This window comes from Dipteris shenzhenensis, chromosome 2 (assembly GCF_047967505.1).
Source record: "Dipteris shenzhenensis isolate YYH24624 ecotype China chromosome 2, Dip_SZ_1.0, whole genome shotgun sequence".
Lineage (NCBI taxonomy): Eukaryota > Viridiplantae > Streptophyta > Polypodiopsida > Gleicheniales > Dipteridaceae > Dipteris > Dipteris shenzhenensis.
The window spans coordinates 12,599,911-12,626,479 of record NC_141597.1 but is presented as its reverse complement, the minus strand read 5'-3'; the positions used below and the strand labels follow the sequence as shown (position 1 = coordinate 12,626,479).

General features: G+C 41.7%; 1 protein-coding gene across 1 annotated transcript; it reads right to left on the bottom strand.

The window, feature by feature from the left end:
- LOC147904343 (pentatricopeptide repeat-containing protein At2g39620-like) lies at positions 1-26,188 on the bottom strand. Its single transcript, XM_087391243.1, has 6 exons — positions 24,495-26,188; positions 22,254-22,439; positions 21,801-21,870; positions 21,548-21,661; positions 19,843-19,925; positions 1-2,973 (listed from the first exon to the last, which is right to left on the bottom strand). The coding sequence occupies exons 1-6, from the start codon at positions 26,186-26,188 to the stop codon at positions 315-317; spliced, it is 4,806 nt and encodes a 1,601-aa protein (XP_087247369.1). The 3' UTR covers positions 1-314.
- Positions 26,189-26,569: the final 381 nt, after the last annotated feature.

Sequence of the window (26,569 nt, the reverse complement as noted above, 5' to 3'; positions counted from 1 at the left end):
ATGATTCGAGGTATAATTTTCTTGTAAATTTCATAACGTATAAACCCCAATTCAGGAGCTCCCTATTATAGTTCCAAATCCTTGTAGAATTGTTCGCTGCTCTTACCTTTGATAGGAGCATGACAGCCATCTCAAACCTGGAGATGTTTTACCACAATTATGGGGTCTACCCTTGGGGTGTATTGAGAAGGGCACATACAACAGCCAGCTTCTTGCTGTGCCCACCGATTCTTGTTTTACTTGCATCCCTGAAATCTGGGACATCCTCTTTTGAGAGAATTTGCACTTATGTCCTGCCCACTGTCCGGCCTCATCTATATCTGTTGTTTCAGCCTTATTCCCTTGATTACCTTCTTCCCTTCTACGTGCATGTGAGCAGTTGCATAGATGTTAGACATTAAGATATAAGCTGCAGCATCCTTCTCATCTAATTGTGCTGCATGTTCGAAGGCCTGTCTTCCAAGCTCTACGGTTCCCCACCGTTGACAAGAACCCAACACAGTATGCCACAAGGCAAGATCAGGTTGGAAAGGCATCTTCCTCACCATCGCTACTGCCTCATCCAATTGGCCTGCACGGCCAAAAAGATCAATCATGCAAATATGGTGCTCCATAATTGGAGTGATGCCATAGTTTCTGTTCATGGCCTTAAAGTACTTCTGGCCCTTATCGACTAGACCCACATGACTGCACCCAGTAAGAATACTAAGGAATGTGACCTCATTTGGCTCTATGCCTTCCAGTCTCATTCTCTCAAGCATATAGAAAACTACTTCACTTTCTCCTAGCTGGGCATATCCTGCAATTAGTGCATTCCACGAGACCACATCTTGAGCTGGAAGCCTCTCAAATAATTCCTGTGCTTTTGCAAGCAAGCCACATTTCGCATACATATCAACCAATGCGTTACCAACAAAAGGATCTTTTTCCAACTCCTGTCTTACAATCTCAGCATGTATATCAAGGCCATTTTCTCGGGCTCCTATTCTGCCACAAGATTTTAAGCTGCAAATAAATGTGACAGCATTTGGAGACACACCCTCCAGTTGCATCTGTTTGAAACAATTCAGAGCTTCCTCACCAAGTCCATATTGGGCATATCCTGCCATTAGTGCATTCCATGAGATTACATCTCGAACTGGAAGCTTGTTAAACACTTCCCATGCATTTGCAAGCAAGCCACATTTGGCATACATATCCACCAAAGAGTTTCCAACAAAAGCATCTCTTTCCAAATCTAGTCTAGTAATCTCAGCATGTATTTCTTGGCCCCTCTGTATGGCCCCGATGTTGCCACAGGCTTTCAAGCTGCAAATAAATGTGACAACATTTGGACACACACCCTCCAGTTGCATCTGTTTGAAACAGGCCAGTGCTTCCTCACCAAAGCCATGTTCAGCATATCCTGCAATTAGTGAGGTCCACGAGACTACATCTCGAACTGGAAGCTTGTCAAAGAGTCCTTGTGCTTTTGCAAGCAAGCCACATTTGGCATACATATCGACCAATGCACTGCCAACAAAAGCATCTGTTTCCAACTCCAGTTGAGCAATGTCAGCATGTATTTCTCGGCCCCTGTCGATGGCGCTTATGCTTCCACAAGCTTTCAAGCTGCAGACAAACGTGATAGCATTTGGAGAGACACCCTCCAGATTCATCTCTTTGAAACAGATCAGGGTCTCCTCAGCAAGCCCGTGTTGGGCATATCCTGCCATTAATGCATTCCATGAGTCTACATCTCGAACTGGAAGCTTGTCAAACAGTTCACGTGCTTTTGTAAACGAGCCACATTTGGCATACATATCAACCAAAGTCTTACCAACAAAAGGATCTCTTTCCAACCCCTGTCTGGCAATCTCATCATGTATCTTTCCGCCCTTGTCTATGGCTCCTATGCTCCCACAAGCTTTCAAGCTGGAAACAAAGGTGACAGCATTGGGAGACATACCCTCCAGTTGCATCTGTTCAAAACATTCCAATACATCGTCACCATGCCCGTCTTGGGCATATCCTGCTATTAGTGCATTCCAAGAGATGACATCTCGAACTAGAAGCTTGTCAAACACTTCCCGTGCTTTTGCGAGCACGCCACATATGGCATACATATCAACCAAAGTGCTACCAACAAAAGGATCTCTTTCCAACTTTTGTCTGGCAATCTCATCGTGAATTGCTCGGCCCTTGTCTATGGCTCCTATGCTGCCACAAGCTTTCAAGCTGTAAATATAAGTGACAGCATTCGGAGACACACCCTCCAGCTTCATCTGTTCAAAACAGTTCAGAGCTTCCTCACCAAGACCATGTCCGACAAATCCTGCAATTAGTGCAGTCCATGAGACTACATCTCGAATAGGAAGCTTTTCAAACACATTCTGTGCTTTTGCAAGCGAGCCACATTTGGCGTACATATCGACCAAAGTGCTGCCAACAAAAGGATCTATTTCCAACCCCTTTCTGCTGATCTCCCCATGAAATTCTTGGCCTCTTTCTGCATCTTTCAGCCTAGCACAAGCCTTCAGTAGGGCGACAAGCGTATAATTGCTAGGAGTGACACCATCCTCTTGCATTTGCTGGTAGAGGTTTAGAGCGTGCTGTGAGTCCCCACAGTTAATATAACCCATGATGAGGGAAGTCCAAGAGTACTCCCTCCGATCAATCAACCTGTTAAATACGTGAAGAGCATCACTCACGACGCCACATTCCACCAACATCGGGACAAGGTAGTTCCCAAGAGACTTATGAGCTTCCAGCCCAATTTTGCACATGTAGGCATGCAAGCGTTTGGCCAAAAGCAGATTTTTCTCTTTTCTGCACCTCAGCAAGATGCATGTAAAGCTCTCAAACGAAGGCAGCTGGGGTCCGTTTTCCAAAGAAGCGAGTCCCTCCTCTAAGCTCAGCATCTCCCAGCCAGTGTTGCCTCGCAGTTCGCTGGCTCGGTCTTCAGAGGTGACCAATTGGGATGTTGTCACAACCCTGCCAGACACCGGAGTTATGCAGAGAAGAAGCCATTGTTTGTTCCAAAAAAATTCGGCATAATGATGTAACTTTTAGTAGAGTCAAAATCTGTTAAGGATTTCAAGAAAAGAAGAATCTCTTAAGGATAACTTTAATATAACTAATGTAGTTATGTTAACTTTACCAACATAATGGTAAGTGGAAAAAGGCCCTAATACTATAAAATGTTCATACTATACACTATAATAAAAAAAGTGTATTCCAAGATTAGTAGCATATACAAGTACTGTGAGGATGCAAGGACAATAATGATATCATCCTTACTAACATCGTTATTCCTACTTGAGCTATTCTATCATAGGGCAATCTCTAGATTGTAAGTAAATAAGAAGTTCAACAAAGAAGACTTAAGATATATACTTGATGCTTATTCTAGAGCACCAATTTAGTCTCCACTTTTGTCTTGCTCCCACAAAAACCAATGCACCATGACAATGATCAAAGGGGGATTTTTCCCTTTTTTGGTTCAACAACAATTTTTTGCCATTTAGATATGTAGAATCCAGTATGAATTAGATATAACCTGCAAGGAAAGAGTGTCAATAGCCACTTTAGATTTACTTCCTCTTCTCTCTTTGCAGATTCTATCTTCTGCCCTTCCTCATATTTACTACTATAGTGATCTAAGGGTGAGACACTCGATCTACACTAAAAATATACTTAACACCATGGTAAAGAAAACCTACATTGAACTAAACACCCAAGGAGATCACCCTTCAAACGTATAATGTAACATGTTTGAGATAACAGTTGAGCAAAGATGGGATTTTTTCAATTGACTTACATGGCTTGAAGAAATTAAATAAATATTGGCCAAATGTAATTAAATCATGTGAATGTAGATAGGAGATATTTAAATAAACATATACACCTACAGGAGGGAGTTGATAAATATGTCAAAACATGTAATATTTCAAAGATAAAGGAAGTTAATAAATATGTGAAAACATGTAATATTTCAAAAATAGAGGTACTTTATGTATATGCTTTCTCACAAATGTTATGTGCACTTTGATATAGTAATTGTTGAGAATGGTGTAAATTGCACCATATACTAAGGTCTAGAGAGGACCCTAAAATGGGACATGGGGAAACCCTAACCCTAAGGTGTAAGTTGTATATGTTATCATTTCTCCAATAGATTGTACATTATAGGGGGGTACTCTCTCACTCATACCTCCCTGGGCCTTCTCTTTTCAAATGATATCTGAGCCATCCAATGAGACCTATGCTTTATGTGGAGAGTTGGATAGATATGAGTTTATGTTTGTGTTCATGCCCTTCAATGGGGCATTGTTCTTCCCTTCCATTCTCACATCCTTGCCTTCCGATGGGTAATTGTGTGCGCTCACAATGGCTTCTAGGCCCTCATCAAAATTCTACATGGGCTTCCATGGTGCTCTAAATGTCCTTAAACCCTATTTCCTTTCAAATTTTGAAAGGTCATAACTCCCTTAATTCAAGTCCTTAAGCCAATGTTTTGCCCTATTCTCATTCAAACTTTGAAAGGTCATAACTCACTCAATTCAAGTACATGCTAGGTCTACTAGAGCCCATATTTCACACATTAAAACCCCCATTTTTTTAGAGATTTTCCAACATACTTTGCTCTCTTTTAGCACCAAGTTTACGAACTTTAAGCACAAATCAACATATCCTAGTCCACATTGATTGAAATGGAAAGCAATCTTCACCAATGTTGTTGACAACATAAGGCAACATTTCTATTATGATTCTAGATATTTTTGGGAAATTTTGGCAAATCAAATTGGCAACATTGGACAAGGAGATATCATCAGCTAAAGAAACTCAACATCAAGGCAATTTAGATTGTGTTATGTGAAAGACAATAGTGTAAAAGTTTCAATAGGATACAAGAAAGAACCTTTGTGAGAAATGCAAATAAATTGGTGTATCATTAACCTTCCAATGTTCCAACATTCTTGCTGATTCTCAAGATATCTCATCAAGTTAGGCTCAAAGACATAGTGCATTGGCATTTCATGGGAAGAACTATGCATCAAGTTAATAAGCATCAACAATTGGACATAATCATATGCAATGAACTACAAATAGACAATTTGACAAGAAAATTCAACATCGAATTAACCTTGAAAAGGAAAACCATCCAAATAAAGTCATCAATAAACTTTTGGAAGGAGCCTTAACTGATAATCCTCCATACTACACACTTCTATGGTGATGCACTCATTTATGACCACATAGCTTCACTCTCATTCTACATAAACTCAGTAAAGTCCGTAGACCATTCATGGATAGAGTTCCATCTTCAAGTCCTAGAGACGCTCCAACTTAGTTGAAGTCAACCAATGCTTCTTAGTCAAAATGTAGATATTTGATCCAAGAGAAAAATTGCATTAGCAAAACCAATGGTTAAAACTCCACATATAGTTTGAACACTTCTTATGTTCATTAATTTCCTCCCACAAAGCTTATTATGCTATTTTAGTCAAGCTTCATCCATAAACAACAAGGATAGCCTATTAACTAACATATTAAAAAAGAATACTTTTCCTCAAAAAAATTCATTCTTTTCAAAAATGAATTACAACTTAAGAGGCGGACATGATCATTGTCGTACTTCAAGTACAAACTTTTGTTGGATAGTCGTTCTTCTTAGTCACATACTACTTTGGTATTTTCATTTTCAAATTTCAAATTTCCTTTCTAAAAAATCCAAAAACATTTTATAATGCACCCTCTACTTATATAGTGCAATTTAAGAGGAAGTGTTGAGAATGGTGTAAACTGCATCATATACTAAAGTCTAAAGATGACCCTAAATGGGGATATGGGGAAACCCTAATCCTAAGGGGTATTGTATGTATTCTCATTTCTCCTTATAGTTCTACATTGTAGGTTTCTACAGTGTACTCTCACCCTTGCCTCACCTCCCAATCCCCTTGGCTAAACCAACACTTGTAAAACTACATTATGTACCATGTTGCAAAAACTACAAAACTACAAGTACTAGTATCGTTAAACCTCAATACTACCATTGTAATTTCTCAAGTTTAAATACATAATCTTTGTATATTATCTTGATATTACAATGCTAAGGCACAAATAGTGTACTACTACAATACATCACCTTGGTATACAAATACTAGTACCCAAAAGATAAAACTTATTCCAACTTACAAACTATCAAACTATAGTGCCTATAGTTTTGTGTTTCTAGTGAGCATACTCAAGTAGAAAATAGAACACATTACCTTAGTACAGAAAGAGACCATCTCCTTGGTATTGCAAAGCTAAAGCATGCAATAGAATACATTGCCTTGGTATGATAACTTTACAACTTGAAAAAAAAATTACACTACCTTAGTACACCAAGTATTTTGGTCTAGCACTTTAGTGCATTATTGAACCCCCAGACCGAAGGGGTCTAACAACAAAGTGAAGGACTAACAAAACCAAACTAAGGGCAAAGAAAGCCATGCACTAAAGTCTAAATAATTTGGATTGTCCTACAATGAAGACCCAAAGGAGATTCAAACAATGCAATGAAAGGGCAAAGAAAGCCATGCACTAAAGTCCAAATAATTTGGATTGTCCTACAATGAAGAACCAAAGGGGATTCAGACAATGCAACGAGCAATGAAAGATATCCGAGAAGACCAAACTAAGGGCAAAGGAAGCCATGCACTAAAGTCCAAATAATTTGGATTGTCCTATAATGAAGACCCAAAGGAGATTCACACAATGCAATGAGCAACAAACGATATCCAAGGCCAATATAAAGGAAGTAAGCATCTAAGGTATGTGGCATCTATACAGGAAATTGTGTCATTTTCTAGTTTATTATCAAGCAACTCCTCATGCTATCTATAATCTTATAGGTGGTCTTAATTCTAGGCTCCTAGATTGAGAATAGCCTGTGCCACAAAGAGAGAAATCAATAGAGAAAGTAGGTATCCCTTAACATAGATCTAGAAATTTGAAATGTGTTCCCTTTGACACCTTTGATAAGGACTTGACTATGGGTTGTTTGATAAAGAGAGAATATATATCTAACTGGCAAGATCTACTAAGAAGCCTAGATGTAAAAGAGTACCCTCCAAAAGTCCTAAGTCATGGAATAGATGCCAAGCATTGCAAACAGATTTGCAAACAGATTGTATAAAAAGGATGAATGTCCATTTGTAGAGGATTGTCGTGTGGTTTTGCTAATTCTAGTAATCTATGAATTTGGAGATCTACAAGTTTTGATGATTGGGAGAGTGTTGCAAATTCTATGAAGTGTTGAGACAAATGCATTATATTTATCAAACAACATGTTAATCATTGTGCGAGGGGTGTGAGTATTAACAAGGACATGGCACATCAATGCCAGTTCTAACTACCTTGCATAGATGACAAAGCAATGAATGGAACACCTTTTTGTCCCAACCCTTTTCAAGACTTTGAGCACTTGATACACTTTCTGTTTCTATGCATTCACCAAATAAGAATTCTACATAAGGGGTCTTGATGCATGCTAAACCCATCCTTCAAACAATGAGGTTGTAAGGCATAATGAAAATAGGCATATAGCCTTCGCAAATCCCAAAGCACAAGCAATCCAAATGCACATAGGCAGTCCAAATACATGTTTGAGTGTATAAATCTACATACTATCTCCCCACTTTGTAGCTAGTTTTGGGATCCTATTGAAAAGTGTCTGTGTGTTGGATGTGCCAATGAGCAAGATGGTGATAAAACTACAAGATGGAAGGAAGGAAGAAAGAGGTACTAGAAACTTCCAAACGAGATGCAATCCCAAATCAATGCCAAGATGCAAGAAGTGAAAAAGCTCTGTGGAAGTTTCATGAGCAAACATCCTTCTACAAAGTCAACTTGTCCAAGTGTCTCTTCAACTAGAAAAGCTATCATCATCACTTTCCACAGTCCACTACACCCTACTTCCTACACCTTGAAAAATTTGAGTTTTGAGATAATAATAAAGTGAAGTTATTCACATCCAAATGAATTCAATAATGTAGCATTGATGCAATTACCAAGAGATGATCTATAGGTCAAGGACATGAAGCATATGTTTTATTCTAGGTGTGCTAAAGAGAAGAGTTCAGAGAAGGCAAGAAAGCAAGCAATGCAAATTAGTGCAAAGTGAATGTTTGGTACAAATGGAGATGCGATAGCTTAATGTCAGGTAGGAGATGCGAGAGCTTAATGACAATAAAAATATTAGCAAAGAGGAGAAGAATCAATGGTAGGATTGCAAATCGAACTCATAAAAGCTCTTCATTAAGCAATGAGGAAATCCAAGCCAAAGAAGAATATGGGCAATCTGAGCATCCCAAAATGAATATGACAAAGCTATCAGTTGTTGAGAAGAGTGGGTGGTAGGTGTGAATAATCAAACTTATAGAAGCTTTCACTGAACGATGAGAAAATCCCAACTAGAGGCAACTAGGAGCATAAGCTCACCGTAACATTGTGGGCCTAACGAGAACATAAGCAATGTGGTCACCAAGGACAATAGAGAGGAAGGAGCACAAGAAGGCCAAGAGAGTCATGGCTTTTCCTCTAAAGGGATCTAGACATATCACATCACAAAGTCAGGAAGCACTACCTCAATAAATCACAAAGTCAAGGGAGGGAACCAAATTTAGCAACATGTTACATGAACCATATACATTGGTGCGAGGTGTGCTGAACATAAAAGGTGCAAGGCAAATTAGTGCAAAATGAATGTCTGCATAGAGGCAAATGCAAGATCTTAATGGAAAATAGAAATATCAATAGGGAAGAGAAGGATGGATGACAGGATTGAATAATCAAACTTGTAGAAGCTTCTCATTGAACAAGAGAAAATCCAAGCCAAATAAGAACGTGGGCAACATGTTCAACCCAAAATTGAAAATGATAAAGATATTAGTTGAGAGGAGTGGGGAATAACCAAACATGCAATAGCTTGTGAGTGACTACGAGGAAATCCATGCTAGAGATGAACATGAGCAACACCATCCAAAGTGGAAATTTGACATATCACAGCATGTGTTGCTCCCATCGTAATTACTCCATCTCCCCTCCAGCAGCTAGCTCTGCCCCTTTAGTTGCCTCCCCCTTAGGCTTGTCACTCCTTTAGTTGCCTCCCCCTTAGGCTTGTCGCTCCTACTCTTTTCCTTAGCCCGGCATCCCAGCCCTTCTTGGCTATTTTTGTGATAGGATAGCAAGACCAAAAACATGACTTCTGACTCCTTCAAAAATGAGGTAAAGCTCTTGCTTTCTGTTGAAGTCACGGACAGTTCCTTTCCTTAGCTTTGTCAGTTCTTGCAAGCAGCTCTTAAAATGGAGATATCTAAAGCAAAGAATGCCGCAAAAGTAGCTCCAACTCCCATGTTATTCGGTACTAGCAACAAGGTAGATTTTGACTAATCCTTTCTCTCAAAATGACCTTAAGGATTTGTGCCAATAGTAGCCTCTAAACTAGGGAGAATCCCTTTAAGTTTGTGGCTCTTTGCTTGTTGTTAGCTGCCATCACTACTCCTACACATGGTGTATGGCTAGGTGCCATACCCTTGTATTGGGTTCTTTTGGGTGTGTAGGAGCCATACCCTGGATTGGGTTCTTTTGGGTGCTTATGAGCCTTTACAAGATCATGGACCCCACTTTAGGTTGTGGGGCTCAAGGGTTAGACAAGGATACCTTGGTCTTTGATGTTCAATCTAGGGGAAGGTTATCTTGATTGATGGATGATATTCTTTGCATATTGCATTTCAGCTTGTTAGCGTTGTAGGTCATGTGGAACAATGCTTTTTGGAGTAAGGAAGGTACTTAGGACCTAATCCGGGTCATAAGAGGGCGCCTAAGGAAGAGTCTCCACTTCTTTCAATACACGATTAGTAATGCCAAGAGCTTTCAACTCAACCTTAAGGGCTAAAAATCCACGAGAGTTCCTCATTGGGAGAATTTTCATCTTTCTACTTATCTGCAAAATTCCTTTTGGAAGAGACTCTGGGAATCCCTCAAGAATAGAAAAATCACACTTACCTTTTATCTTTCTATTCATGGATGGATTACCATGAACCAGTGGAGGTCAAAGTTCAGGTTGATTCCACATGTTCTCGTTGCCTCTTTGCTAATGAGTCTATTCAACATCTCTTATGGGACTGCGAACAATCGAGGATCATTTGGAAGGGGATTGCTAGACTATTGAGCACCTGTATGCATTCTCCTTTTTTCATGACCGAGGGCTTGGTAGGATGGCTGTCTCTTTTGAGGCCTTTGGTGTTTTATGAGACATGACTCTTGTTGGGTTCTTTTGATTCAATGACATTTGGTTGAGTCATATTCTCAGGATGAGGTTCCTAGATCTCTATACAAACTTACACAACACATGCATCTATGGATACTTTGTGGGAGATTCAAGTGAGTATACCAGCATGGCAAATTTGGAGATCTAGATGTATAGAGGCCTTGGAGTTTTCCTAGGTCCACTTAGCATACATATTGGCTAGTATTTGGATAAACACGATATACACAGTAGCCATTTGGAGGACTATGCAAGGGTCTTCACAGGTAGCTTCTACGAGGAATGTTTTCTTGAGGGAGTGCAGTGCCTCCCCATTCTTGTTGGAATCCTCCACAGGGCACTATCAGCCTTAACCTCACTCTATTATAAGAGGTTGATTTGGTTTTGGTTTTATTCACGCATGCCTTGCTTGATGTCCTTTTCCACTGAGCTTTGCTCTTGGAGATTCTTTCATTATTAATTGACGTCTCTTTTTTTCAAAGAAGAAAAAGAAAATGAGATTCACAGAGATCCCAACAACAACTCTAAGGGCGAATTTCCTAACAATGGTAAGACCAAAGGTAAGGATCAATTTTCAAAATTACAAAGGACAAGAGAGTGAAATGAGCCTCTTTACTTTGCAAAGCTTATATGAATTGTAGAACTATTACAATGCAATATACAGAAGGAGTACTTGGGATACTCTTCCGTGAAATTCAAAGATAAAGCCATCAAGTGGTTTGACCAATGTCCAAAAAGTCATTTCATGATGTGGACTTCCTGGAGGGAAGCCTTCTTGAAGAGGTTTCAACACAAGTTAGTAAGGAAGACATGATGCTCAAGCTCAAGAAAAAATCAAGCAAAAATCTAGAGAATTAGTGTAACTTTGCAGTGTAAACAAGGATGCTCGCCAATCACAAATCAATCACACTTCATTGAGCGGCCTCACCAATGGTGCAGAGTTGAGAAGTATGGAATCACAAATCTAACAAGGAACTATGATGAATTATAGCATAAGGCAATTGTAATCAAGATCATGATTGAGCCCAAAAAGTGAAAAAGATGGTCGTCGTGGATGGGACATCAAAGAAGAGAAGATGAGCTAGTTTTAAAAAAAGATTCAATAAAGATTAAAAGAGGCACTAAAAAAGCTTACAAAGAGATGGGAATTGGTGGATTTCTAGAAAAAGGAGAAGTTCGGTGCACTGATTTCAAAGTGGATGGACATACTAGCAAAAAATGTCAATCATGGTAATACTATAACATATGCAATCATTCAGGCCGCACAACCAAAGAATGATGGTTCAACAAAAGCAAAATGGAAGATAAAAGACCACTAGGGGGGGTAGAGAGAGAGAAAGAGAGAGAGAGAGAGAGAGAGAGAGAGAGAGAGAGAGAGAGACAAAGAGACAGAGACAGAGAGACAGAGACTGAGAGACTGAGAGAGAGAGAGAGAGAGAGAGAGAGAGAGAGAGAGAGAGAGAGAGAGGGAGGGAGGGAGGGAGGGAGGGAGGGAGGGAGGGAGGGAGGGAGGGAGGGAGAGAGAGAGAGAGAGAGAGAGAGAGAGAGAGAGAGAGAGAGAGGGTAGAGACTATATCAAGCAGACATCCCAAGTATGCTAGTACCACATGTTCTTCTACTACAACAAGGAAGGTCACCAAAAGAAGGCATGTAGGTTATGGATTAAGTAGCTATTACCATGATGAGTAGGTATGAGACCATAGGCTTGGTTTTGCCACCCATTGAAACAAATGTGATCACAAAATTGCAAGAAACCCAAAATGGGGGACCACATGGATTAAGGGAACCTAAAAGAGCTAGGGTTTCAATGGAAGGAAGAGAATGCAATGGCAACTCAGATCACCAAGGCATTGAGGTAGAAAGAGCCTTTGGTAGAGGTGAGAGACGAACTAAAATACATTTAAATTGATGAATATGGTAGAATGCATTTAGGCTCAACATCAAAGTAGAGACATGCCAAAAAGTGATGATGAAAAGGAAGGCACCCCAATGGATCATAATAAGATCAATGTAGCTTGGAAGAAATTATGTTACCTAAATAGTGATTTCAAAAGGCCAATTATTGGAAATCGCTCCCCGCTATACTAAGCCCATCCAACATCACCCAACAAGAACATAATAGTGGAGGAGACTTTGACCACCCAAGTGAAATTGAACTTAAAATCATCACCCTTCAAGATTCATATGGTGCATCAACAATTGGTTATGGCAAAGGGTATGCTCCAGGATATATGTGTTAAGGAAACTAGGGCTTACTTCACAATGACATTCAACATGTACCGCATACTATTGGATACATTATGGTTGCGAGGCGAAAAAATGGTACACGATTATGAAAATGATACGTCAAAAGCCAAAATGTCAGGAGATGAGCCACATCACAATGAAAAAACCAAAAGATTAAGGAAGAGACGTCTTACACGAGAGAAGGCTCAAGTAAAGGAGGAGAATGCCCATGAAATCTGTGCGTGTTTGAGCACATGGCAAAGTATTTCTACTGCACCTCTTCAATGCTTGCTAGACATTATTCAATGCACCTCATAGTGGGTAGATCCTAAGGGCTCTTAGTGCAAGGACATCAAAATGTTGGTGTCCAAGGAGGATGTGTTATCCATTTTGTTAGTAGATGAAGAGAGGGAGCAATCTAAATGTGAGGGAAGCCAAAGAAGGCAAAGGTGCTTGACGTGTAGTTCTTAGCCCACTGAGTGGTATGGGAGATAGAAGATTATTGATTGCATGCATTTAGAGATTCGTGTGTGAGCACATGATATATACATTGATGAATATGGCAAAGATCTCACCATGGGGATGTTCCTTTGTACTTTGCAAAGATGTTATTTTGGCACTTTGTGAATGAAAGAAGTCCCAATAGATTTCTCTTTGTACAATGACAAAGATGTAAAGCCTTGAACAGATGTCACAGTAACACAAGAGATGCTCTCAAATGCATTGGGTGGAGCACGAGAGATGATGGAGGAGAAATTGTTAAAGGCTTCATGATGAAAAAAAAGCTCATCTTCAAGAGAATTAGTGTTTGAAAAGCACAGTGATAGATGAAGTGGCATGAAACTTGTTCACCACTCTTCAGGCATAGTTAGCAAGCTTAATCAAGTTGCACAAGTGGTTAAGGTGAGATTGCATAGTTAGTAAGCTTAATCAGGTTGCACACGTGGTTAAGGTGAGAGTGCATAGAGCATAGAGTCACATTGGAAGGGGCATAGCTACATGACACAAAGACTACAATATGTCACTATCATGCCTATTGGAGTTGCTTCTAGCACGCAGTGAAGATGCACTTCTATGTCTTGTTTGTTAGGTAGTTTTTAATGCATCTACCAAATTTTATGTCACAGTTTGCAAGCATAGGTTTCACCTTATATGCTTGTGTTATGAGAAAGTATTTCTCTAAACTCTTGTTTGAAATGACGTAAAGTATTTATAGGATCGCACTAGACATGGCGGGAGTTCTACTTAATACTTTGGTTTAGTTAGGGATGCCTAACTAAATGTGTGCCATTAATAAGTATCATGGGTGATGCCATTAATAAATACTCACATTAATGGGTAGTCATTTGTAAAGACCATTACTTAGCATGATTGGCTAATCATTTGATGTATATCATTTAGCTAAGTATTTGACTAATGGTGAATTCGTTTATTGAGTATAAGAAATGACATGGACAGATGGGAGCAAACAAGCTCAAAGGAATAAAGGCTAAATGCCATGGTTTTATGCTAGTGCTACTAAATGTATTAAATGGCCAAGAGTCATTACATTTTGATAAGGGAGAGTGCTCAAAAGCCTTCCCACTTTTGGCATGTAATTTTGGATGAGATCGTGAGTAAATAAGTGATAGAGAGAAAAGTATGGTAAAAGGATGCTCGAGTGAAAAGTATGGAAAAGGGATGTTCAAGAGATGAATACATAACTTTGTATCAATGGCTCATGCTCTTATTTCAATGTTATAAATACTCTTGGTGTGGGATCATGAGCCACACACCTCGAGGGGGGAGATTGTACCTAGTGATTACTTCTTGTCTTTTCATGAGTTTCCGTGCATATTCAATTTTTGATGCTATTGTATGTGTTAGAATTGTTATTCATGTTTGAGTGGTATCAGAGCACTTGCTACGCTCCACGAGGACCTGAAATTGGGAAGTACTTCTCCAAAGAAGTGTTGGGAAGAGAGCTCAAGCAGCCACTGTCTCAGATTTCAAGGAGTAGTTCAAATGGTACTTGGGAGAGTGGCAAATTTGAGCTTTAATTTTTGGGCCCCCTTATCTTCTTGACTAAAGTCAATCTTTTGAGAAGAAAAACAAAGTTTTTTTTCTCTGTTTGTGATCACCGTCGACGGGCCGTCTCCCTCTCCCTCTCATACCTCTCTATTCAATCCTTACCTCTCTTCTCCAATGCAAATGCCCTCCAAGTCCTCCCTCCAAGCTTCTCCAATCGGCAAAAAACAATCAGCCGACTAAAAAAATAGCAAGTAACTCTTCCTACGAGATCAACCTCCATCCGCGAGAAAGAGAAGAAGAGGCCATGAAATTTTGGCAACAGAATCTCTTGTGGAGTCGGCTTTGGCATTTTCAGGGCCTCTGAATCCAATTCCCCAATACGTTCAGGCTAAGATTGACCACAGAAGCGGGTCCAAACGTGCTTATCAGAGGAAAAAATGTGAAATAAGATGATAAGTGTAGTTTTTCAATGATAAGAGAATGAGAACTTATCTGATAAGTTATCAAAGCCCTCAACAACTTATCAAAGTTCTCTTCTCCTCTTCTACCCCCTTTATTTCTGCACTATTTCCCTCATAACTCAAGCAAATGGATAGCTTTCTTCGAGCTGATTTATGGAGGCTCTTCTACTCCAACAACTTCATATTCGGCAACATCCAGAAGCCGTAAAGCTCTTTTCACTAAGCGTCAAGAAGATTCTCTCACATATTGATAGCATCGTAAAGTTGGTATTGCGGATCTTGGCGAAGATGATTTACAACGCTGGTGGACACTCTCAACTTGGGTGGCGAGAGCACAAGGGATAAGTGAAACAATTGAGTAAATATCGAGTGTTTAAGAGAATTTATTTGGTTTTATTTCCTTTCACAAAATGGCACAGCATCTTCCACCATCTCCAACGATTCAAGAGCAAATTAATGCACTTCACCTTCAACTTTTACAAGAGAGAGACCATCGAGAGAAATTAGAGAAAGATCTTGAGAGAACTAAGAATAAGAAAAGGAAGAGACATGCGAGAGATGAGAGTACTTTAGGATCCGATTCTGAGGGAGTGATTTGTAGAGCTGTTAAATTTGCATTGAGAGAAAAGAAGGAAAATAAAATTAGTGGGAAATCTTTTTCAAAAATATGACGGGAAGAAAGATGCAAATTTTGTTTTAGCATGGATTAGCCAACATGATGATTATTTCCAAGGTGAAAAGTTTCCTGAAAAAGACAAAATTAAATGTGATGTTAATCATCTTGTTGACAATGCAGCACTATGGTGGAATGTGGTCAAAAGCAGTAAAAGACGACTAACTGCTTGAAAGGAATTGAAGAAAAGATTAAAGAAAGACTTTCTTTTGACGCATTTCAAGTCAAAAGTCTATCAACAATGGGATAGTTTGCATCAATTAGAAAAGAGACTGTTGCTTTGTATATTGAGAGATTCTGGCAATCTCTCATTCAACTTCAAACCATAGATAGAATTTATGAGAAAGAACAAAAGAGGAAATCTGTATCTAGTCTTAGGGGTAAAATAAAAGCTGAGATCAACATATTTAATCCTCATTCCTTGAGTTCGACTATATCACTTGCTACAAATTGTGAAAGAAAGAATGGAATACCCAAGGATGGAGAAAAGAATAAAACTTTTGTTCTTTTTCAAAAGAGGGACAAGAAGTTTAAGTTCAAACCGTATTCTTGCTTTACACCATTGACGACATCTTTGAAGGATCACAACAAATCAAAAGAAGAAAAGAAGACCGACTTGAAGAAGGGAACTTGTTTCAACTATCACAAAGAGGGACATTATGCAAATAATTATCCGTAAAAGAAGAAGGCATCAACCGCAAAGATTAACGCAATCGACGAAGTCAAGCAAAAGGGTACTTCTTACTCAAGTAAATCATGTAAGTTTTCTCCTTATGCCTTGTTAAAAATGAAAGGAAAAATAAATGGGAAAGAAATTGTTATTCTTCATGATGACGGAAGTACACACGACTTTATTTCTGAATGATTAGTAAAAGCAATGAATCTTAAAGTTTCACTAACACATTATAAGGTTAAAGCTACTTTTACTGGAACTAGATATAATTGTCTGAATGAAGTGAAACATTTAGATCTCACGATTGATCCATACAAAGAAAAGAGAAATTTCTTAGTGACTCCTCTAAGTGAAAAAGATATAATTTTGAGAATGCCATGGCGACATTAATTTAATCTTGATGTTGACTATAACACTCAACAAATCTAGATCACACATAATGATAGAAGAATTTGTTTAAAGGGACAAATAAAGAATGAAATAAATTCTTTGTTGAATCACACACAAGCTAAAAGGGCTTTTAGGAAAGATAAAAAATCATTTTTAGTTTTGGTTAATTCGATTATTGCCGCACAAATTAAATTGAATGATGATTTCAAAGATTCTATCTCGCAATTTTCACATTGTTTCTTGCACGAATTACCCCTAGGTTTACCTAAGTCTAGACCTGAAGATCATTGCATAGAAATTTTACATGAAAATTCACCTCCTTATAGAGCTCCATGTCAAGTAAACATCTTAGAACGAAAAGAGATTCAAAGACAAATAGAAAAATTACTGAAAAGCAAGTTGATTAGACCAAGTAGCTCCCTATATCGTGCTCCATTCCTTTTTTGTGAAAAAGAAAAATGGCACATTTAGAATGTGTGTGGACTATAGAGCACTTAATAAACTCACTGTCAAGAATCAGTATCCAATTCCAAGAGTAGGTGATTTACTTGACAAGTTGAGAGGAGATAAAGTCTTTAGCAAGATTTATCTTAAATCTGGTTATCATCAAGTTAGAATGACAGAAGAAGATGTCTATAAAACGGCTTTTAGAACGCAAACGGGTCATTACGAGTTTTTGGTTATGCCATTTGGTTTGACCAATGCTCCAGCTACTTTTAGTAGAATGATGAACCGAATCTTTCTAAAGCATCAACATTGTGTAGTGGTATTCTTTGATGACATTGAATTTTAGCAAGAATACTAAAGATCACAAGGAACATCTGAAATTGACTTTTTCTCTTTTAAAAGAAAATCAATTATACATCAATCATGAGAAGAGTCTATTCTTTCAAGATCACATTGAATACTTAGGTCATATCGTTTCAAGTTAAGGTATTCAAGTATACCAAAGAAAGTGAAATGTATTAAAACATGGCCACCTCTGGCACCCTTCGGCCCCTGGTAGGCAAAATGAATTTGGTACAAATCTGGCACCTCGGAAGCCTATCTGGTGACCCCGGAGCAGATCTGAATCAGCAAAGTCAGGTCTGACAGCCCTGGAAAGCCTTTGGGAGGTGCGACTCAGCAGTTCCGATATCCTTCAACCAAGTCTGGGCAAGAGAGAAATTAACCAAGTCTGTCCTGGCAGCTCTGATACCCTTCACGAGAGCCATGCCAGAACAAAGACCAGCAAAAAAAACAACCCTGGCTGTTGCTGGGCACACAGAAAGGCTAGCTGCAACAAGGCAATAGAATCTGAAGATTATGAGGCAGTAGGAGAGCTTCTGCGAAGCAATCGACTGATCTGAAGGCTCTGGGAACCCTGAAACAGCAACAAGCAAAAAGGCGAATCTGTCCGGAGCAGTTCTCAAGCACTCTAGCAAAAAAACTCAGCAGGAGCAGCCCTGAAAGAGGTGAAAAACAGCAAAAACGTTTTCCTTCTGGCACCCTTTGGCCCCTGGTAGGCGAAATGAATTTGGTACAAATCTAGCACCTCGGAAGCCTATCTGGTGACCCCGGAGCGGATCTGAATCAGCAAAATCAGGTCTGGCAGCCTTGGAAAGCCTCTGGGAGGTGCGACTCGGCAATTCCGATACCCTTCAACCAAGTCCGGGCAAGAGAGAAATTAACCAAGTCTGTCCTGGCAGCTCTGATACCCTTCACGAAAGCCATGCCAGAACAAAGACCAGGGCCTGCAGGAGGGCCTAGTAGCAGCATCCAATGAACCAGGTACCATAGCAAAGGGAGGGGCTGCGAAAGAGCAGCACCCTGCCCTTATATGGGGCCCCATGGGCTGGTCGGCTGGCCAGCTGAGTCGACCAGCACACAGGCTCAAAAGGGCAGCCCACAGCCCCATATATGGGGAGCTGTGGGGACGGTTTCAGGGCAGTAAAGTCGGTCGGAACAGGGGTCCATTTGGTTGGTTTTGGGGGGCTCAGCCCCTATTAAAAGAGGCACTTGGGCCTCATAACAACATCCAGCAGCCAGCAGGTTTTGGGAGCACAAGGAGAAGCACCACCCTCACCTTTGGGCCTACATCCCGGAGGCAAAGCAGGGGAAGAGTCGCTGCAGACTGAGCTCTTCTAGGGCTGGAGCCTTGGCTGTCTTCTAGGGCAGCAAGGTGCTGAGGTCAAAGGACAGAGAATCTACATACACTTGAGGTGGAGCACGCGAGCTCAAGTTCTAGAGATATCCGGCAGATAGTAGAAGTACGTGGTAAGATCAAAGGACCATGCTCTGGTGGAACTTTGGATCTCTCTCTCTTTGTATTGTGTCCATAGTTTTGGACGGAAATATATATTCTTTTGGTAGCTTCTATATCTGGCTGGATCATTGTCTATTGATGAGTCTGCACATCTATTTGAAGCACATACGGTTGAGAAGTTTGTGACTCCACTCCCCACACACACTGTGTGAGCTCCTAGGCTATTCTATCAATCTTCCGCTGTGCATACCCTCTATTGGTCGATTTCTAACAAGAATAGCCTTGGAGCACTTTCTCAACCTGTGACTTGCCTCTCCCTGTTCTTCTACGGTCCAGAAAACAGCCCTAAAAGTAAATTTTGACTTTTCTGCTTGCTTTCCAAGCCAGCTAGCCAAACGTGGCTCCTGGAGCTATTTTTAGCGAAATGATTTTCACCCCTTTGATCCTTTACCTTGGCCATGGAATTAATTGCAATGCAACGGAACCACTGCAACCGACCTTCCGAAACTCCAATGGGCAATGAACAATTAATAACCATCAAAATACTTAATTTCCAGCCATTTAGAACTTTCCACAGCAAACCAAAACAATTTAGACACAACACACAAGAGCTAGATTGCCCTCGTCTTGCACTAGACACCAGATTGTCTATAAACTTAGCGCCCCTTTCGGTAATTCTTTATCATTCATTCAGAAGGCATCCAAATACAAGAAAAGCACTGTCGTGCATCAGCCCGAAATCAGCCAACTGAATAATCCGATCACGAGCACTTCCGTCCCGCTATGCACCAGTTTCAATCACAGAAAGGCATCTAGTCCAGTGCAATATCCATGGCAGCCTTTCTTCCGATTCTAACTGATAATTCTAACCTGGCAGCTCCAATACCCTTCAAGGGAGTCCTGGCAAGAGAGAAATCAAGCAAGTCTGTCCTGACAGCTCTGATACCCTGTTCCTGGCACACAAAAAGGCTAGCTGCAACAAGGCAATAGAATCTGAAGATTCTAAGGCAGTAGGAGAGCTTCTGGAAAGCAATCGACTGATCTTAAGGCTCTCGGAACCCTGAAACAGCAACAAGCAAAAAGGCGAATCTGTCTAGAGCAGTTCTCAAGCACTCTTATAGGAAAAATCAGCAGGAGCAGCCCTGGAAAAGGTAAAAAACACCAAAAATGGTTTCCTTCTGGCACCCTTTGGCCCCTGGTAGGCGAAATCTGGCACCTCGGAAGCATGTCTGGTTACCCCGGAGTGGATCTGAAGCAGCAAAATCAGGTCTAGCAGCCCTGGAAAGCCTCTAGGAGGTGCGACTCATCAAATCCACCCGCCTGTAAGCAAATGGAGTTGCCTGGAAGCTCCAAACTTCCTAGAAAAGTGCGAGTTTGATAGGCGCCTTGCCAGAAAGGCTCCTAGAAGAAGTGTGAATCAGATTTGGGCCTTTGGGAAGGCATGAACAGCAGGCATGCAGCAAAAACGAACTGATTTGGAGGTTCCTCGCACAAAAATTCGTTTGAGCTTTTGGCAGCCTTGGCAGCTCCTGGTAGTCGAAAACCTTCGAGCAGTTTTCCAGCCTGTGACTTGCCTCTCCCTTTTCTTCTGTGGTCCAAAAAACAGCCTTGAAAGCAAATTTCTACTTTTCTGCTTGCTTTCCAAGCCACCTAGCCAAACGTGGCTCCTAGAGCTATTTTTAGCAAAAGGGATTTTTACCCCTCTCTAACCTTCAAATCCTTTTCCTTGGCCCATGGAATTAATTGCACTAGAGTGTCCTGTACAGATTTAATCAGTTTGAGGCCAAGTCAGTCACCGAAATTCCTAGAAATTAGAAATTCACGTCCCCGTGACACCATCCCCTCCACTTGAACCATAACTGGGCTGCAATCTTGCCTGGCCCAAAGGATGGGCTCACCATGGCTGCGCCATGAAGGACAGATCTGCCCTAAAGGGTGGTCTTCATCAAACCCACGAATGATAACCATGAGCTGCCCATGTGGCAGCCTGTGTGCTGCTCACATGGCAGCCTCTCTCCCTCCATATTCCCCCTATCATTAGATGTAAGTGGGGAATTGACTTTTCTCTTTTGACACTTTTCCCTGTCTCCCTCTCTTACCTTTTTCACCCTCATACTCAATAAATGTCAACTCAAAGGGTGTTGGAGTAATATCTGAACATCTACTTCTAGCTCAAGTCCTAGCTTCTGGTGCCATGTCAGAACACGCGGTGAAAAATGAATCATCCACGAGATCACACCTAAGAACTCGATATCCTACTCGGGATGTGCACATATGCGTAGAAATATAAACCATGCTCAGACCTAAAATAAACAGCAAGATATAGCAAACAATAACTAAACAAGAATGTCCAGGAGAGGACCCAGAATGTATTACAAAAGGTGAACTCACAAACCACATTCTATGGACAGCAGGGTGTGTAGTAGTGCTAGAACTGAGGCCACAACCTGTTGCCCAAATCGGCTGCTCACTCCTGCTGTGCGGTTCTGAATGAGGACTTCAGTGGCTATGGGAGGAGACCAAAACTCTCTGTCTCTCAGCCAGCATCCTTTCTGCCCTGAGGTGATTTGCTCACCTCTAAAGACTGCTCTTGCTTCTGCCTTTGTCCACCTTCCGTTCTGAACTTCTCGAGGCAGAACTGATGGACTCCTGCACCCTTGCTACTGCCTTCTCCTGCTCCTCCTAGTACCTGGGGATGCATTTCTGAAGAGCCTGATGCAGCCTGTGATGCTTTTCTGCACATCTATTGTCTGCGCCCCCATGGGAGGCTCTTTACAGCTGAATGCCCTTTGAAACTGGCTGACTTGCCCTACTACTGGCCGACCCACCCTGGGAACTTCCGCCCATATTGTTGGCTGGCCAACCCAGTCGATTCCATCCAGAAACTCAAAGTGTCTCCTGCTTAATGTTCCTTGCAAGCAATCGTCAGCTTAAGATCCTAAGTCTTCCAAGGTCACATCCGTACTCTCCTTGTGCCTACCCATCTCTAATACGAATTGAATTCTTTGATGGAGTCTGCTCTATAAATCTGCAGCATTGTGAAAGTGGAACTCTTTGGGAAGGCTTCCTTGACAACTGACCTTGTCAACTCCGTGTCCTCCAAGGATCCACATTACCAACCCTCTCAGTCATCATGCAGAAGGTGGCACATGCCTCTGCTTTAAAACTTGCCCCTCTTGCTGTCTGCCCTGTCCCTTTCTTTTGAGAAGTCCAAGCCAACCAAATATTTCAAAACATCTTGTTAAACTCATAAAAGAATATTGAGAATACATATTACATACCCTGGATTAATGTCCTGCCTGCTATTCCAGCAAGCACGGCACACCCCTGAGAGCCATCCTCTGTGATGCTGGAGCCATGCAACAGTCCTGATCATACTGCTCTTAAAGTCTGCACTCCATGTATACACCTGTATCTTCCCTTTCAGTGGTAACAGCATCATTCTCAGTCTCTGTGAGTGACTCATGCTGTTCACCACACAATGTACCAATACTCAATGTCCAACGGAACCTGTATCAGTGTACTGATCCCCCGACATTCTAACAATCACTCCACTCTCTGCAAATACTGTCTTTGGGATGCTTGGGGCAACGACCAAAAACAGCTCCTCTTTCACCAAATGGACTGTTGGTTCTTCCTTGTGAGACTAATCGTCCTTTTTCTATTCCTCGGCCTTCTTCAATCTGCAATCTTTTGCTATGTGTCCAGGCTTATCACAGTATGAATTCTTCTCCCACTCTCTGAAGTGTCCCCTGCCTCTTTCAAAGAGTCACCATCACTCTTGGGCTTTCCTTGTCCAAGTTAGCCTTTGTTTTCCTTTCCTTTGCTTGACCTAAGTCCCCATACTTTTTTTCCACGACTTCCTCCTGTATGAGCATCAAGCATAGCTCCTCAAAACTGAGTGGCTTGGATCAGTCTACAATGGTAAGTACCGTTACCAAATCCCTAAAGCTCTTGGGAAGGACATTCAGCACTAACAACGCTAGTTGATTTGTGGCGACCTTCTGACCTACAGCTCCTAGTTGATCTCTGACAACCTTGACTTTAATCAAGTGCTCACGTATCAGATCTCCTCCCTCCATCTTCATTTTTTGAAATCAATCGATTCTGGAGCACATGGATCCGACCAGTGTCATTTGTCTCATATAAATCTTCCAGTATGGTCCATGTCTCCTCTGAAGTATCTGCCAACTGAATGTATGGAATCACTGCATCTAATGTCGTGGTAATGATTAGAGGTAATGCCTCCATGTCCTCCTCCCATTCTTCCACATTATTAGGTCAGCATGTTTCGCTAGCTTACCCGTGGCATCCAATTGATCCTCGGGTTTCAGTTCTTCACCTGCAAATCTTCCTAGCTACCGCGTGGCTCCTCATCTTCACCTTCCAGATCCGGTAGCTACTCCCATCCGACTTACCATTGTCCCCAAACTTAGGTAGCTGCATCTTTGGAAGCCATCCGATCCTGGACCGTAAACTGACAGATAGCACACTCTGTTCACCTTTTCCTTTTCTTGAAACACACCCTCTGAGTTGACCTCTTATCCACCCCTATGTCGATCTTTGGGTCCCTGAAGCTCAGTCACTGTTTTTGGCTCTTACACCTCTAAATGGTGAACTGTTTTTGATGCCATGTTGGAGTAAATACGTCTAGCTCAAGTCCAAGCTTCTGGAAAAATGTTGGAACATGCAATGAAAAATGAATCACTCTCAATCCTACTCAGGATGCGCACATATACATAGAAATATAAACCACTCTCAAGACATGGCAACCAGTATTTGAATAAGAACGTCAAAGAGAGGACCAAGAACGTATTACAAAAGGTGAATTCGCAAACCACACTATGTGGACAGCACGGTGCTGCCCACTAGTGCTGAGCTGAGACCACAAACTGTTGCCCAAATCTGTTGCTCAATCCCTTTGCTGCACGCCTCTCATTGAGGACTTCAGTGGTATGGGAGGAGCCCAAAACTCTCCCTCTGTAAGCCAGCACCCTTTCAGCACTGAGGTGATTGGCTCACTCCCTGACATAAGCTAAGGGCTGCTACCTTTGTCCACCTTTTCTAGTGCCCTTCTGCAATTCTCGAGCCTTGAACTGAAGGAGGACTACTGAGCCCTCACTACTGCCTTCTCCTGCTCCTAGTAGTGCTTGTTCTGCAAGTATATCCTCTGGCCCCCCATGGGCTTTATATGGGGCTGAATGTCCCTTGAAACAGGCCGACTGGCCTTAGTACTGGCTGACCCCACCCTGGGAACTGCCGATTGCTGGACGACCAGTCTGTGGACTGGCCGACCAGAGCAGCCCTTTTGGGGCCTACAAGAGCCCCCTCTTGCTGCACCATTTGCTGGGTCTTTGCCCAGCTCCACAGCCCAAACAATGGGCTTCTTCTGCCTCTATACGCCCCTCTCCAAGGCCTATGTGCAATCCCACATGTGGGTAGTATCCCCAATGCTCCTCATTTGGGGGCTTACATCTCTGGCAGAGGGCATACTTGCGGATGGCACCATGTACCTCGGTTACCTATCCTCCATATTTTTCTGCAGCTTTGCTACTTCAACCCATCTTCCAGTTGCAGCATAGATATTGGACAGCTGCACAAATGCAGGAGAATATTTTGGCTTTAATTTGAGAGAACGTTCAAATACATACCTTCCAAGCTCAGAATTGCCATGGCTTCTACAAGCATGCAGCAAGCTCATCCACACTGCAACATTAGGTTGGATCGGCATTCTCTTAATAAAGTCATGGGCCTCATCTGGGCATCCAACACGTCCAAGAAGATCAACCATGCAGCAATAGTGCTCCATTGTAGGTGTGATATGATATATTTGACTCATGAAGTCAAAAAATTCATGGGCTTTATAAAGCAGGCCCCCATGGCTGCATGCAGATAGGACACTTACAAATGTGACCTCATCAGGCTTTATGCCTACATGCTGCATCCGTTCAAACAAAGCAAAAACTTCATCTCCGAACCCTTGCAGGGCATAACCTCCAATTATTATGTTCCATGAGACTATGTCGTGCTTGGACATTTTTTCAAAGACTAGACGTGCATCTTTCATGCTACCACATTTTGCATACATGGCAACAAGTGTATTTCCCAAGAAAGCATCAGTCTCCAGGCCACTTTTAATGATATCAGCATGGACCCAATTACCCCATTCCAGGTCAACCAGATCTGTGCATGCCTTAAGGATGTTAAGGAAGGTAACCCCATTGTAGAGTAGGCCTTCACTGTGCATTTCATCGAAAAGCAAGAGCGCCTCTTTGCCAAAACCTTGCTGAACATATCCTGCAATCATTGCATTCCAAGACACCACATCCCGTTTGCACATTTTGTTGAAGACTTGGCGTGCCTTGTCTACGCAGCAACACTTGGCATACATGTCAACAAGTGCGCTCTCAACAAAGACATCCATCTGAACGCTGTATGTGAGGATGTGCACATGGATCTGCTTACCACGCTCTAGGGATGCCAATGTGGAAAATGCTGTGATGACATTGACAAATGTGACATTGTCTGGTGGAGTGCCTTCTGCTTGCATTTGTTGAAATAAAGCAACGGCCTCCCTGCTGTGTCCTTGCTGGGCATGTGCTCCAATAATTGCATTCCACGACACCACAATTCGCTTGGGCATTTTGTTAAACGCCAATTGTGCATCCTCCACATAGCCACATTTGCCATACAAGTCAATTATGGTGCTTGCTATGAAAACATTCGTCTCAGTACCGTGTTTCAAGATGTGTGCATGCACATCTCTGCCCTGCCCCAGAGCACCTATTTTCGCACACGTTTTAAGGACAATGACATACGTGACACTGTCGGGCACCACATCTGACTGTAGCATTTGGTAAAATCGTTCGACTGCCTCCTCAGGTAGCCCTTGTTCGGCACATGCTGAAATGATTGCAGTCCAGGAAAACACATTGCGCTCAAGCATTTTGCTGAATACTAACAAAGCATCAACCACAACTCCACACTTGCCATAGAGTTGAAGAAGACTGTTCCCCAAGAAAATATTGGAGTCGAATCCGTTCTCGATCAAGCGGGCATGCACTTCTCTCCCCTCGGTGAGAGCCTTACCTTCGATACACCCACGCAAGAGGCAAGCGAAGGCCTTGATAGAAGCCTGATTGCGTTGCTGGAGAATCCGCAACGCCTCCTTCAATGGTTTTTGCCTCGTTTTCACCCAAAGCTGTGAGCTCCACATACTGGCATCCAAGCGGGGAGCATTATGGTTGCCTACCTTTTTTTCCTCTTCAATGTGATTCTTTTCAAAGAGAGAAAAACTGAGGACAAACAATGTGATACGGTAGAAGTGCATCCCTGAGACACTCGCTGTAACCTCTCCATGCTTCTCTCAATCTCCTCGTTTGCACCCGACATGATTTGAAAACGCCCACAACAACATTCATGCTGCCTTGGTCCTTTCGTCTTTGTCTTCTGTGTCTGGTTTGTTATTCGCACTGTCTCGTTAGGGGCAGAGCTATAGCAACCATTTGCTTTGCCCTTTGAATTCTAACGAGGCAGAGCTATGGCAACCATTTGCTTTCCCCTTTGAATTCGAATTGTGAGACACTTGTAACCATCG

Coding starts and splice junctions, on each gene's coding strand:
- LOC147904343 (XM_087391243.1), bottom strand. CDS start 26,188: ATGTGGAGCTCACAGCTTTGGGTGAAAACGAGGCAAAAACCATTGAAG. Junction 21,662..21,800: donor TATGGGCGGAAGTTCCCAGG/GTGGGTCGGCCA, acceptor ATGCATCCCCAG/GTACTAGGAGGAGCAGGAGA. Junction 19,926..21,547: donor AGCAAGAGCAGTCTTTAGAG/GTGAGCAAATCA, acceptor TTTGTGTGCCAG/GAACAGGGTATCAGAGCTGT.